Below are 15,153 nucleotides of genomic sequence, written 5' to 3'. Positions count from 1 at the left end.
ATAAACAAATAAAAATAATGAAGAGAAGATTTTTTAAAAGAACATAAATATTCTAAACCCTAAAAATTTTTCTGCCAACAAAAATAGAGAAAACATACAGAGTTTTTTTATTATCATTTTATTTTTCTTCGTGATTTTGTTTTCCGTATTGAAAACATGCCCCAATTTACACTAGTAAATGCTCATGTCTTTGTGATTTTATCTAATTTACTGTAAAATCACTGAGGAATAAACTAAGATAGTCTCATGTTTTTTTTTATAATTTAGATATATAATTTTTTTCGAATTGACTAATTCTCGAGATGGCCCGTTCAACTTCATAAAAATTTTCCACTATCTACTAATATAAATTAGAAAATATTGACAGAACGATCAATATTTTTAAAGTTCTCATCCCACTGGAGGTATGTCACAACTGAGATTCGACATTTAAATATTTAATTAACCGAACCATTGTCCCGGTGACAATATAGTCTCACGGACGACGATAGAAGAAAATGTTTACTTGTTTTGGCAAAGTTAATCCAGCAATTAAGCCTACGGCAACAATAATATACAACATACTCGAAAAAAAAAATCTCTGGTTTGGGCAAGTTAATCCAACACGTGAGCAACTGTGATATAAGCTCTCTTATGAATTAGCAAATCAAGACCAATTCCCAAACGCTCAAATATGTTGAGGATGCGCCACGGGAGTGCTATCATATTTTTTTTTTTCTTTTGCTATAGTTTGGTGACTCCAGTAGTAGCCTTCAGACACTGAGTGGCATACTCAACAGTCCTTTGAAGCCATTATTATTAGATAGGCAAAGTATGTCGATCCAAATGGTTCGATAAAAGCTCCCTTTTGACTTCTATAGATAATGTCTTCCTGTCGTTGGGCCAAAAAATATCAACCATCATACATGGCATTTGCTTCTCAAGGGTATTGTATGTGCTATGGCATATAGAGCAAAGAATCAACACTCCTGGTCTCACTCATAGTCAATTTGTTCTTCTAGATGTGATCCAATCTCTCTTAGTCTGATCATACTGCAAGGAGGAGCAGCTTCCGTTGCGGAATGCTTCGGACATGAGCTTCTTCATCAGTTGTTGTAGCCTTTCGGCACCTGGTCCTGGCTGAAATTTAGAATCATCAGACCTTGAGGAGCATTGTTCTGCTCCATCTGATCTCTGATTGCACCATCCACCAGGCGTGACTTGTCCGTTGGATCGCCCCAATAGTTCCCGGTCAATTTTATCCAAAACTGGGTCCCCTTTTGCAAATTTCCTAGCGAAGGGCATACCGCTTTTTACCATTCTGTCGAAGTCTTTGGATGCAAGGAGTAGTGGGTGTTGCTTCGGAGGGTTGTCCCAATTAATAAAGTGTAGGTCATGGCTTATGGAGGTGTTTTTGAACTCATCAGAATTGCAGATGACTGTGTGGAAGTAGCCTTCAGGCGAGGAGATGAAATTTACGTAGTACATCAGAACAGTTCGAGGAAGGTTTTCCCACCCCCATATACAGTACTCAAGGAAGCTTCGAGTCAGCATCACCCATGCCGAACCTATGAATAACATGAATTAGTACAATAAAAAGACAAACCAAGTCTTGGCTCACTAAAAATTAGTTAATGTATAATGTAGTAGTCAATTGAATAAAAACAGCAGCTAGTAGAAGATAAGCAGGGTTTTCTGGGAGAATGAATAGTAAAGAAAAAAGGGTGTTGCTCAGTCTACATAACTGATTCTATTGCAGGTTCAGCATGATGGGGCTCCACTGGGTTCGAAGTCCACATTGTTGCTATCGAGGAAAAACTACTATCAATCTCAGAAGACATACCACTTCAAAACGGAAGATGACAGGTTTTCCAAATGCAAGACAGATCAGTTGTTACACGTCTAGATCAGTATGCTGTTTTTAGTACTTGTCAAAGAATATTATACAACACCATTAGTCTGATTTGCATTCAATGCCACTGCCATATTAGTAAGTGATCAAAATATGTAGGTTACAGCTGGATTTCGCTGTAGTATATGTTAAACCCCGTGGTTATTTTGATGTGATCAACCAAGCTAGTTAGGTTCTGCTTTGTGTTTGACCCCTGTGTCTGAGTGTGCAGGAGCTTAGGAGCGCAGGAAGTCGAACGGAAGACGCAGCTAGCGAGAAGGACGACACGGGAAGGGAGCCGACAGACTCGGTGCGTCTGAAGGACGAGAGAGCTGCGGAAGAATACACCGGTGGGCGAGAAGAACGTGCGCGGCGTTCGAGGGACGTTAAGCCGGGAGGAAGACTGCTCGAGGAGAAGGCCGAAAATTGAGTTCCGGTGAGCCCTATTTCGGTTGACCGGAATTATCCAAAAGAACGGGACTTCGAAAGACGAAGCAAAGAAGCAAGCAAGCTGGAAAAAGCTGCCAGCCATCTTGGAGGCGCCTTCAATGCCTGTTGGAGGCGCCTCGGACCTGGCAGAAGTGAACGTTGGGCTTTTGAATAAAGTTTTATCCACTTTCTCGATGGAGGCGCCTTAGACCCCTATTGGAGGCGCCTCGGACATCCGAGATAGGATTTCCAGCGGCTATATAAAGGCCTCTGGAACTAGGAATTAGATATCAACTGTTCCATCGACTCTGTAATCAATTCCTAGCAATAGTTCTGAGCTGTAAGAGTGTAAAAGGCTTCTCCGCCTTCAGCGCTTTTCATCGCCCTGGATTAACAACCTTCTTGGTTGCAACCAGGCTAACTCCCGGTCTTCTCTGTCCCTCTGTTTAGCTTTATTGTTTTAAGTTACTTTTATTATTGCTATTGCACTTTCGAGTTGGAAAATCCGAGGAGGGTAGTTTTAATTTGTGCAGACGATTCCCCCCCCCCTTCTCTTGCCGGCCTCCGCTACACCAACAGTATATAGGGCCTCATTATTGTGTGAGACTTCTTGCTTGAACAAAAGGAGGAAAAAACAAAACTTATCTAGTACAGAGCAGCAAAGTTCCTAAAAGTAAAGTGTAGCCAATCATCTCGCCACTCAGGAGATTTCTCATGACAGAGATGCTTTCTTACTAAATAAACACTAGATGGGTAGTAATTAGATGGTGATCTGAAAGAGCATTGCTAAAATCTATTATCAAATTACATTATGTATACTAGCTGGAGCCTGCTCAAATTACAAGAGTATTAGCTAAGATTCTGCTCTTAGATATCATTGAAAGGTCCTTTGAACGTGCCTCAAAAGTAAATTTTGGTTATTGACCAAAAAACAGAAAAGATCACCAATTGTCTCCTTATACATGTTCAATTTCATAGAGACATCAGCTTTAGTACAATGAAGATACAGATAATAGCTGAAGGAATAATAGATGTAAAATAGCTTACCAGTGTACAATTTTAAAGTAGTAGGCAATTCCCGATGTTCAGTGGTAGTGAAAACGTCAAATTTTTTGGACAAATAAAGGCCTGGATCAACAATTATTGGTCTTGCCCTCTGTGTCCTGGTGATTAATTTCATGTTAATATTGTGAATTGAGTAATAGATTAAATTCCAAAAAGAAATCATCTTGACTCACAGTTTCCAACCAGCAATGGGTGAGTGCTCAATAAAATTGAGATTTCTAGGCAGCGAAGATAAAACATTAAGTATATCTGCATGGATACCATAGAAAGGTAAGCACAAAGGATAAAAAAAAACTAGCAATGAGCATGTTCAAACATATCTTGCTATGCAAATAAATGGTAATCTAGAAATATTTATTCTCTATTTCTAAAAGGAAATAACTTGAAGCTTATATGTTCGGTATTTTAATGATGCAAGGCTAAATCTAATTTCTTCTTCAAAAGAACTGAAGTGAAAAATAGTTCCTTGTCCATAGGAAAGAGAGTTCCTTTTCCAGGCAAGCCCCAAAACAGAAACAACACAAGGAACTAAGCCGTAGTTTTCAACAGACCCAAGAAGCGGCCACCTTGCTCTGCAAGCTTTCTCTATAGCCTAACATTTGCATTGCCATTTAGAGTGTAGAGGAACAAAATTTGATCGTTTTCAACATACCCAAAAAGTGGTAATGATGCTTTTGTTTGATGTCTCTATAGCCTAACATTTGCATTCCCTGTCATTTGGAGTGTTTATAGGAATACAAGTTCCTATGTATAATCCCTACCATGGTTGATCAAAACTGACCAAGTTCAGCGAAAAGGCCTTCAAGTTGGGCAGACTTGAGCTGGAATACAATTGAAACCTTTAGTGGCAGTATTTGCTGGAGAGCACCAGGTCATGAAACGGTTTGATTTTCATCTCCAGTTCTTTTTCTGGAGAACGGGACCATGATGAACAATGGAAAACATATTTTCTGTACATGTGAAATGGCAAAATTAATAATACCTATCTGTGCCTTTCAACAAAGAAGTCATAAATTATTTTGTAGCTCATAAGTAGAATAGTTGGTCTGAAAAGGTGAATCTGGTAGATTAATGAATCTGATGGATCTTCCACTGCAATGTAAGGATTCCAGCGCAGACCACTTACAAGTTGTAGCAGTGAACTGTGGCAGTATTGTTGTTACTTGGACGGAGTTTGTTAACTATTTATTATGGCCAAGTCTGCCTTGTTTATCCTAGTCCATCTTGTGAGGCTATGTGGGGGGAATAACCCTTAGTGTGAGTTGTCCAATTAGTACTATTTCCTGATGTTTCTCCTCCTTTCCTCCCCTTGCTCTTCTAGGCCTTCATCTCCTCGAAGTACTCAAAAGATGGATTAAGAATGAGTCAAGAAAAGACATCTTCCTATTGTTGGAAAATTGATTTTGAACCAAATTGTGCAAAGGGCAGCCCAGTGCACGAAGCTCCCGCCATGCGGAGTCCCGGGGAAGGATCCATTGTACGCAGCCTTATCCTGCTTTTTGCAAGAGGTTGTTTCCAGTTTGAACCAAATAGTGTGTGAATGAGAAATCACATGGATTGGTGACATGGCTTAATTTGGATCGTCAGATTAAGATGGACAAATCATATTCATCCAAATGAGAAGGCATAAGTGCCAATGGCTCAATCTCAACCATTGATTTCAAATGGAAGGCCTCCAAATGAAGAAGCATTGTGTTCCTTGGGAAATGATGCGATCTAAATTATCCAATTCAAGTTGGATGGATGAGATCTAATTGAACCAAGAGGTTTTTCTATCCCTTCATTTGGTATAAATAAAATCTCTCATTTCTCATTTCATTCATTCCATTTAAAAGCAAAGCAAGCATTGCATTCCATACTTGCATTTGGGGAGTTCAAGAAGCTTTTTCAGTTCGGAGGTCTTACGATTTGCAGTGCTGTTATTGCAAGATAAAGTTGTATCTTGGGAGATGATTGCCATGTTCCGTGAGCACCATGTGCGGGGCAAATTCGTCTTAAAGAAATAGAGTCCAACTCTAGCCTTGACTTCGCTAAAGCAGTGTTATACTGTCATTTTGCTCATGCTCAGATTGCACCACCAGATCCAACACCTATTCCAGCGATGATATCAGCCAAGACATACCTTGTCTTGGTTGGTACAGTTGAAATTGTGTAACACAGTATTGGTTGAGAACCAGAACAATATTTTTTAGCAGTAGTGACCGACACCAACCGACACATGAAACCATGCTTTTAAAAAAAAGGTAGATCCGCTACCTTAGCGGCCCCCTAGTGTCGGCCCTCCGAATATGGAGGGAGGTACATGCAGGTACACAGGCCATAAGCACATGGTGGGGTAAACCCCAAGTCGTTAGTTCCTGAGAATCGACCCCTGGTCATTACGCCAGAGATGCCATGCGTCCACCATTTGCGCTACGTCCTGGGGGTATGAAACCATGCTTTTAAGCAATGATGGATGATACACCCCATTGAATTCATCTTTATAAGATAGTTTTTGTTTATACGAGGGATATTTCATCCTAGATCACTTGGGGGCCACTAGTCTAAAGCCATAAAAATCCTATAATCTAAAAGGATAGATTGAGAATTCAAATTAAATTGGATAAGTTGGAGTTGAACAAAATTAATTGATTTGGGTTGATTTGCATAAGTTAGGGCTGAACTGAATTAGATAATTTGGGATTTGTTCAGTTATATTTTTGGTTCACATGGATAAGAGTTTCCAAGACCAAATTAGAAGATTTGAGTTTGGTTCAATTGTATTTTTGGTTCAAATGGTTTAGGATTTCAAAGGTTAAATTAAATGCTTTGGGTTTGGTTCAATTATATTCTTGGTTCACATGGTTTGGGATTTTCAAGGGGTTTATATATTTAAGGACCGCTCCTCTCTTTTTGGTAGAAGCAATTGCTGCCCTTATTGGAAGCTCCTGGTTGAAGAAGCATTTGTGATTTCCATCTATCCTAACTTGATTCATTTCACTTCTAGGGGATAATATACTATGACTTTCAAGAATTGGGGAAATGGTTTAATTTACCTCTTCTAGAAGTGCAGTTACAAAGTAAGCCCTTTATCATGGTTCTTGTTTTTGACATTGTAAAGTTGAATCTATGCTTATATTGTTTTATAACTTGTGGATCTATTTGTTAAGAGAGCATGAAGGATCTTTGTGGGTGCTTGATGAGGATATGGATTTCTTCAATTGAGGTGGATTTTTCCAACTTGATTCTATTTGACATTTTCCTTGCGCATGATTTAAATTTACAAATTATAATTTCAAGACTAACCAAATATGTTGTTTTAAGGGAAAAAAATTTCAACAGAAGCTAATGCATAATAAAACTGAGGTTAAAGATAAATTTGTTGGACTACTGATTTGTTTTATTTTAAAAATCATTCTACACTCTTGCCTTGGATACCTATCATGTCCTTTTATGATATTCTTGCTTCTTTGCACTTATGTACCATTGTTACTAAAATAATAATAATAAATGGAAATCTTAGGAAAGTGTTTTAAAAGAACAGGAATCACTTTATAACACTGTAAATTTGAGATATAGATAAATTTTAATTGAATTAGTATAATATTGAATAAACTACTTGTAATATAGAGCTTTGGCACCACCCTCTAAAGAATTGCGTGACTACTTATAATATAGAGTTTCAACTCTGCTCTCTAAAAGAGTTGCGTGACTATTTATAGTTTAGATCTTCGGCTTCACCCTCTAAAAGAGCTGCGTGACTACTTATAATTTAGAGCTTCGACTCTATCCTCTAAAAGAACTGTGTGATTACTTGTAGTATAAAGCTTTGGATCCATTTTCCGAAAGAGCTGCGTGACTATATGTAGTGTAGAGCTTTAGCTCTGCATTCTACAGGAGTTGGGTAACTGCTTGTATTAAATTAACAAAACAAATTATTTATTTATATTATAGACATAAAGGACTCTTGAGTCTTTTTGTGCATGGGTAAGTTTCAGTCATTTTATATGAGAGGATTTTCTTATTAGGTGGATTGTATGTCGCTCATTCTATTTTTAGATGAGGTGTATATTGGGTGAATTGTGAGTCGTTCACCTTTTATGTATGTATATGTGCATACACATGATGCATTTTATTACAAGTGGATGAGCGTTCATTTATTATTATATACAATGCATCCTTACTGAGTCTTTTGCAGGTCATTCATCCTATATATTCCATATATAATTATGATGCATTTCTAGGTGGAACATAATAACCTTGATTATTTATTATTCATAGGATTATTTCATGAGATATTTTATATCATGTACTTCTTTCTTGTACCCACTTTGCATTGTTACACTCACCGCTGAAGTTTTTAACCTCCAGGTCATTGGTGGGGTTTTATGCATAATACTAGTGGAGTTTATTTAAAGGTATGCATTTAGATAATTTAGTTAGCTTTTATATATTTTGCTTTGACATTATTGCAGTTCACATGTGGCAAGCAAAGCTAGCGTCAATTAGTCACCTTAACGTTTAGAACCAATACCATTTAGCGTAAGTTAGTCGTTAGGAACTCCATAGTTGGTCTCTGCCTACCCCTTATAGCCTTTCAAATGGGTTCAAAATTTATGATTATTTATGAAGTTACTAAATTATTGGGCATTGAATTTAGCTGCTAGCTTTAACCAAAATAAGTTCTCAATTATATCATGCAAAAGAAGATCATGTAAGAATTACTAAATTAAAATCTTAATTCTAGTCCTCATCTAGGATAAAAAAATGGCTGAAGATTTCCAACTCCTATTGTTTAGAAGGATGAAATCCAACTAGTTAGAGTGCCTTCTAATAGACGCTAGTTTGTTATTCAAGTGACAAGTTCATCCAATTATATTCCTTTTGTGAAGCTCTTTTACAAAACTAATTTTCATACAAGCCTTACTTAGGGATAATGATCAATTTTCACTTGTTTGGAACCCTAAACAAATAAATGTCAACAAAACTCTTGGGAAGCCGAGGAGCAGCACTTTGCCAATAGTGATTTGTACTCTGCTCATAACAACCTAAAAGGGGGCTTGCTCGATATCCATGATGTGGTGTGCTATCTTGAGGCTTATTTACTGCAGGTCCATGCTCCACATAGATGCCATACAAATGTGGTCTAGTGGGCCTCTGAAAGGGTACATCAGCCTAACCCATACAGAGAAAATAGAAGTGCCATTAACTGTTAGGGATAGGAGTGAGATCTATCTTTGCTAAACAGTCCTTCCAAGCCCTTTCAATTACACCAGAAACAACAATTAAGGAAAAGAAGGATTAGCTTGGTACATTTTGGACTTGCTTGGCTACTAAAATATGTTAGCACAGGCAGCACCAAAAGTTTTATGATCGTTGATTCAAAGCTACTACTGACAGTATGACCCTCCCTAAAGTACAATGGCAAGATGAAGTCCAAAATAGTTGAAACTACAGCTGGTTGTTGTTGCAGTGAGATATATTATATCACTTTATTCTTTTTTTATAGGCGTAACCTAATCAATTTTCAAATATGATCATGAACAATGTTCACCAATAGTTTAATTGGACATATATATCCAAGTGATGTAAACATAAGAAATGGAACATAAAATAGCAAATTCAAAAAAGCACTGACCATCTTGTGGCATAAGAGGATAATCTGAGGCACTCAGGTTTATAAACCAGTCCCATGTTAGTTTCTCCTTCAACAGAATGGAAATTGCATGCAGGGTGCAAGCAATCATGGTTGGGCCCTTGTATGTCACCAAGTTAGCTTTTGCAATCACACGCACATTCTCAACTTCACTGAACAAGGGATCACCCTTGACATACGTAGTCAAATCTATCCTCTCCCGTGGAGGTGCCTCGAGGTCCAAGTGCAGAATATACTGATTTCGCGGATGGTATATTGCCTGCAAAGTTCTCCTCATTCTTTGACTGTCACCTTTTGTTCCAGTTATTAAATAAGCCAGCCGTGGAGCTTCTTGTTCTTCTAGAGTTACTGGCTGATTTCTATCTAGTCCTATAGAGTATCCCTCTGAATCATCATGACTAGTAAAAGTGATCACGTCCAAAGACAATGACTCCCAAGAATTCTGAGAGGAAAACAACCCAAGAACCGTTGCCATGAAAAGAGTTAATGAGACGAGCAAGCTTGCAAAGAATGGAAGAAGCCATCTTCTATCACTGAATGGTTTTGCATAATGAGACCCACCATTCTTCCTCATACTTCTACTGACCAACTAATAGTCAATAGACCAGATATACCGTTATCAATCCAAGATACTAAGCAGCCTTTGACTTCATCCAGCAAAAGTCCTACCGCAACATTAAGAAAGATTCGGAATACGAGAAGAAACTAATGAGCAAAGAAGAAGTGCGGCAGCGAAAGCAAAATTACTCCTTTTAGCAGTAGATAAGGAATTCAGCGTGAAATCGACCCGGAGAAAGCGCTGAGGTCTGGGGCTTACTCCAGTTGCTCCAAATACACTAATCATCCAGTTCGAGAATTAATCTTCACGCCACACGTAGAAACCCCTAGATACCGAAGCTTTTCCAAAACACCAGATCTGAATCTGTACCACAGAAAAGATGAACAAGTGGTGAAACTCGCCGGCAGTTCCCCTGCAGACGAGCACAAGCGGATGAGTAAGATATCTCCAACAAAAGCTCGGAATTTTGTAGCAAACAAGAAAAAAAAACAATTTTGCTCCCTATTTCTGCATTGTTTCACACCAAACGTAGACAACTACAATCAAGTTCGATTTTTTCCAATTGACTCAAAAAAGGGGCATAATCGGAGAAAGCAACTCACCGACAAAGGTCAGATTCTTCCGCAAACTAAGCCGAACTCATCCAAGACGAAGCATTTGGGAAAGACTTGGAGGAACTTTTTTATAGTGCTTATTGACTATCTGGTTCTTTTAAATTATTCAAATAAGTAAAAACTAATTAGCTAATAAATTTATGTGATATGAGATGAAATAACTTTATTTGTTTTGGATGCATTTAAATATTTCACTAATTCTTAAAAAAAACAATTCATATGTGCTTAGGAGAAGTCAACCACCATTTGCCTATTTATTTAAATCTTTTTTTCCATGTTGTTAAATATTTCATTATTCCTGGGTCGGTGCCTGAACGTCTAATAATTATATACACATCTTATATTCAATTTAATTTACTTTTGGTGCAATTTATTTTTACCTTAAGTTCTACCCACAAAGCTCCTGTCCCTGTTATTATTATTTACCATAGCAGCAACTTCTTTAGAGATAGTTGATTAAAATAATTTTTATGAAATCAAAGTAAGTTATGTTAATTAAAAAAATATGGCTCCATCATGTGTTACTTTGTATAAGTTAAATATTTTCATATATATATATATAATTAAATATTTGATGTTAATTAAAAAAATACAGCTCCATCATGTGTTACTTTGCTTATTAGTATAAGTTAAATATTTTCATTTAAATTTGGGTATATATCAAATTTGACGTTGTATGTGGGAACGTATCTACATCTGAGTTTAGAAGATGGAGGAAGTTGGACAACTTCACATAGTGACGCTCACTCCAGAGGAACTTGACATGCTCATACAGGCTCGAGCACAAAAGATAGTCGAGCAACAGCAGCAGCAAAAGGCGCTAGCCGATCATCTGGCGCAGCAAGCAACATCGGCTTCGGGAGGTCGAGGGGCACAGGAGGACCGACCGGAGCAGCTCTCCATCTGGGGGCAAAATAAAGGGCCGATCGGTACCCAGGGGGAGGCGCTGCCCGCCCCTATATCATTTCATTGGGCTCTGTTCTAGATGCCCTCAGAAATCATACAGGCAAATCAAGAGCACGGGTCTTCTTCGGACGAGGCACTCGTTCGGGATACTCGGAAAGGCAAAGCGCCGCAAAGTGATGCATCCCCCGAGCAGATCAATCATCAGTTCTCCGAAGCGATATTACAAGACTCATTGTCGAGGCACTATGCTCCGTTGACGATCGGAGAGTACAACGGATCGACCAATCCAGAAGATCATTTAGGCAAGTTTGACAATGCAGCTACACTTCACCAATACGCGGATGGGGTGAAAGTGTCAGGTCTTCCTCACCACACTTTCCGGCTCGACACAGCGTTGGTTCAGAAGGCTGTCGGACGGATCAATACAAAGCTTCAAGGATTTTCGAACGACTTTCCTACACCACTTCGCGAGCAGTAGACGCTACTAAAAACGAGAGTCAGCTTATTTTCCTTGAAGCAAGGGCCGAGAGAGACCCTCCGAGCATACATCCAACACTTCAACCAAGTAGCGATGTAAATCCTCTCGGTCTCATCCGAGACCATGATGAACGCCTTTACACAGGGGCTCGTCGAAGGAGACTTCTTCCGGTTGCTCATCAGGAAGGCGCCCTACGACTACGACCACATGCTCAAGAAAGCTAATGAGTACATAAATGTGGAGGAGGCCCAGGCCGCAAGAAAGAAGGAGGCGCTAGCCGAACCCGTGGTGTCGACCGAACGGCGAATGCCAAACAACCACCAACCGCCAAGGGGGCCTAGAGCTGAAGGCCGACCGCACCAGGAAGCAAGGATGCATGCCGTGCAACATGTGGCTTCCGAATGGTCGAAGGCACCAAAGGGCAAGGTATGAACTCCTATGTTCTGCTCCTTCCACCAGACGACGTCACACAACACACGTGATTACCGTGGTCTAACACCAATCGCCAGACCGGCCCCAAGGGACTACTGTCAATGATCTCCTTCTCCCGTTCGGCGACACGAGCATCAATCCACGGGGCGGCGGGAAGATGCCAGAAGATCACCCGAGCGACAACAACATCATCAGTGAAGGGGAAGCATTGATCCTCCCCGAGCCACGCACGAGTGAAATAGGCCATCCGCTCGGGAGGAGGGAAACAGAAGTAATGTCGCTCGGGGAGAAATAAACATCATCGCCGGTGGACCGACCAGCGGTGACTCTAATCGAGCCCGAAAGTCATACGCTCGGCAGTTGGTAATTCATGTCGTAGGCTGTAGCAGAGAGAAGGCAAACGAGCCCGAAATCAGTTTCGAGCCCCGGGACCTTGAGGGCGTGGAAGTCCCTCACGATAGCGCCCTCATCATCCGAGCGGTAATCGCTAACTATACTATCCATCGAGTTTTTATTAACACAGGGAGCTCGGTGAATATAATCTTCAAGAAGGTTTTCGGTCAGCTCCAGATTGACCGAGGCGAGCTACTGCCGATGACGACCCCATTATATGGGTTTATGGGCAACGAAGTACAGCCGATCGACCAAACTAAATTGGCAATATCGTTGGGAGAAGAGCCGCTCAGGAGGACCAGAGCCACAACCTTCATTGTGGTAGACGCCCCTTCGGCCTACAACGTCATCCTGGGTCGACCGACCCTAAATGAGTTCCGAGCAGTAGTTTCAACCTACTGGCAAAATATTAAGTTCCCGATGGATGACTGAGTTGGAGAAGTCAGGGGCGACCAACTGGCCGTTCGGAAATGCTATGTCGAGATGGTCAAGACTGAGGCCAGGTCCACTCGGAAGACCCTGCGGCTAGAGGTTAGTACTATTACGAAAAAGCCTCCTACCTTAGTCTATGAGGAAAAGGAGGAAATCGAAATCCATTCTCGCCGAGCGAAAGCAACAACTTTCATGGCATCCGATCTGGAGGTTGAACAAAAGGCGGAGCTGATCGCCTGTCTTCAGCAAAACCACGACGTGTTTGCGTGGTCGACGCACGAACTCCCCGGGATCTCCCCGAGCATCGCGCAACACGAACTTCATGTCCAATTGGACGCTCGGTCGGTAAAACAAAGGAAAAGAGACTTTAGTGCCGAATAGAATATGATCATCCAGGCAGAAATAGAGAAGCTGCTGGAGGCCGACCACATATAGAAAGTGCAGTTTCTGAGCTGGCTCACAAATGTAGTGCTGATCTCCAAGTGACAGATCCTACATTAAGTAAAAAGCGACAGCGATCTTTGGATGAAACCAATTGGGTAAAAAAAGTCTATATTTTTTGAGTTAAAGTATTGGCCAGATTTAAAGTTAAGACACAATTTAGATGTGATGCACATAGAAAAAAACATCTGCGATACTTTGGTTGGCACATTATTTAATATAGATGGAAAATCAAAGGATACATTTAAAGCAAGGTTAGATTTGCAGGATATGGGAATTAGAAGTGAATTGCATTTAAAGAAAGTTGGAGACAAATTTAGTAAACCATATGCAAGTTACACATTGACATTAGAAGAAAGACATGAATTTTGTCAATTTTTAAAATCCGTGAAGTTTCCTGATGGATATGCTGCTAATATATCTAGAAACGTGAATGCAAATGATGGAAAGTTACATGGACTAAAATCACATGATTACCATGTTTTGTTGCAAAGAATACTTCCAGTGGTCGTACGAAAATTCTTTCCAAAAGACATATGCCGCACACTAATTGAGTTATGTGATTTTTTCAAAAAGCTAACTGCAAGAACTTTACACTTAGCGGACTTATGTAAAATGGAGGAGGAAATAATCTTCATATTATGTAAGATGGAACAAATATTTCCTCCAGCATTTTTTGACATTATGGTTCATTTGGCAGTTCATTTACCTCGTGAAGCTATGTTAGCTGGACCTGTTTCTTCACGATGGATGTATCCTTTTGAACGATATTTGGGCAGACTAAAAAGGTATGTTCGTAATAAAGCAATGCCTGAAGGATCTATTGCAGAAGGGTATATTGTAAATGAGGCATTGACTTTCAGTTCCTTATATATGAGTCAAATTGAGACAAGATTTAGTAGGCCGGAACGAAACCAAGATGTTCGACCAGTAACATGCAACTTAAGTGTTTTCTCACAACAAACAAGAGTATTTGGCAATCCACATAATCTGAAATTGCCTTTGACTTTGTATAAGAAAGCACATTGGTATATTCTCAACAATTGTAAGGAAGTTAACCAATATAGGAAGTAAGTGTTTACATTATGTAATTTTATTGTTTATATTTCATTATACAATTGTAAAATAATTATTTGTTTCTACAGTGAACATCTACAACTTCTGTCATATAAAGTTCATTCAAATCAACTTCTCCAATACCATGAGCGAGATTTTCCACAACGGTTTAGGGATAGAATGATAAAATTAAAGAATTTAACAAATTCAGAAATCACAAACGAGTTATATTATTTAGCAATGAGACCTGATGTTGAAGTTCAACTGTATGATGCCTGTATTGTAAATGGTATTCGATACCATACAAGATCTCGTGATGCTCGCAGAACTACTCAGAATAGCGGGGTTAGCGTAGCATCATCCGATGATGGTGACAATTTAGATTTTTTTAGAGTGTTGAAGGATGTTGTTCAGCTATTTTACTCTTTCAGATATAAAGTACAATTATTTTGGTGTGAATGGTTCCAATATAATCCGAAACAAAAATCAATAGTTGAAGAGTTTGGTCTGTTATCTATTGACACTTCTAAAACATGGTACGTTGATGACCCATTCATTTTGGCCAACCAAGCAAACCAAGTTTATTATTTAAATGATATAAAGCGTGGAGGTCATTGGAAGGTAGTGCAAAAGATCAACACCGAGAAATATATGAAGTAACTGAAGTTGATGAAGTATCAGAAGAAATTAAATCCGGAAATAATTTCAATATTGAGACTAACCAAGATAATTCTTCTAATGAAGCAACTTTAGTAGTTGGTGAAGAATTAGAGATATCCCAACTTTGTAGATTAGATGTTGAGCATCAACATATAAATATGCCAAATGCACAAGTGGAGCTAG

The 15,153-nt window shown here is 39.4% G+C and overlaps 1 protein-coding gene across 2 annotated transcripts; it reads right to left on the bottom strand.

Annotated features, from left to right (window-relative positions):
• Positions 1 to 508: 508 nt before the first annotated feature.
• On the bottom strand, positions 509 to 10,280 carry LOC122047378 (beta-glucuronosyltransferase GlcAT14B-like). Of its 2 annotated transcripts, none has more exons than XM_042608623.1 (5): positions 10,161 to 10,280; positions 8,982 to 9,970; positions 3,538 to 3,613; positions 3,347 to 3,462; positions 509 to 1,547 (listed from the first exon to the last, which is right to left on the bottom strand). In XM_042608623.1, exons 2-5 carry the CDS (start codon positions 9,571 to 9,573, stop codon positions 985 to 987), a joined length of 1,347 nt encoding a protein of 448 aa, XP_042464557.1. In that variant the 5' UTR covers positions 9,574 to 9,970; positions 10,161 to 10,280; the 3' UTR covers positions 509 to 984. The 2 variants fall into 2 exon arrangements, with proteins under 2 accessions (XP_042464557.1, XP_042464558.1); XM_042608624.1 differs by lacking the exon at positions 10,161 to 10,280 and having other exon boundaries at positions 8,982 to 9,664; positions 9,747 to 9,970.
• Between the last annotated feature and the right edge of the window lie 4,873 nt (positions 10,281 to 15,153).

The sequence above is a fragment of the Zingiber officinale genome, chromosome 2B, assembly GCF_018446385.1.
Source record: "Zingiber officinale cultivar Zhangliang chromosome 2B, Zo_v1.1, whole genome shotgun sequence".
Taxonomy (NCBI): domain Eukaryota; kingdom Viridiplantae; phylum Streptophyta; class Magnoliopsida; order Zingiberales; family Zingiberaceae; genus Zingiber; species Zingiber officinale.
The sequence above is the reverse complement of the archived record's forward strand: the minus strand, read 5'-3'. Positions and strand labels throughout refer to the sequence as shown.

Excerpts from the sequence above, each read along its gene's own strand:
- LOC122047378 (XM_042608623.1), bottom strand. The coding sequence starts at position 9,573 with ATGAGGAAGAATGGTGGGTCTCATTATGCAAAACCATTCAGTGATAGA. Across the intron at positions 3,463-3,537 it reads CCCATTGCTGGTTGGAAACT|GACACAGAGGGCAAGACCAA; the intron begins GTGAGTCAAGAT and ends ATTAATCACCAG. Across the intron at positions 1,548-3,346 it reads TACTTTAAAATTGTACACTG|GTTCGGCATGGGTGATGCTG; the intron begins GTAAGCTATTTT and ends TGTTATTCATAG.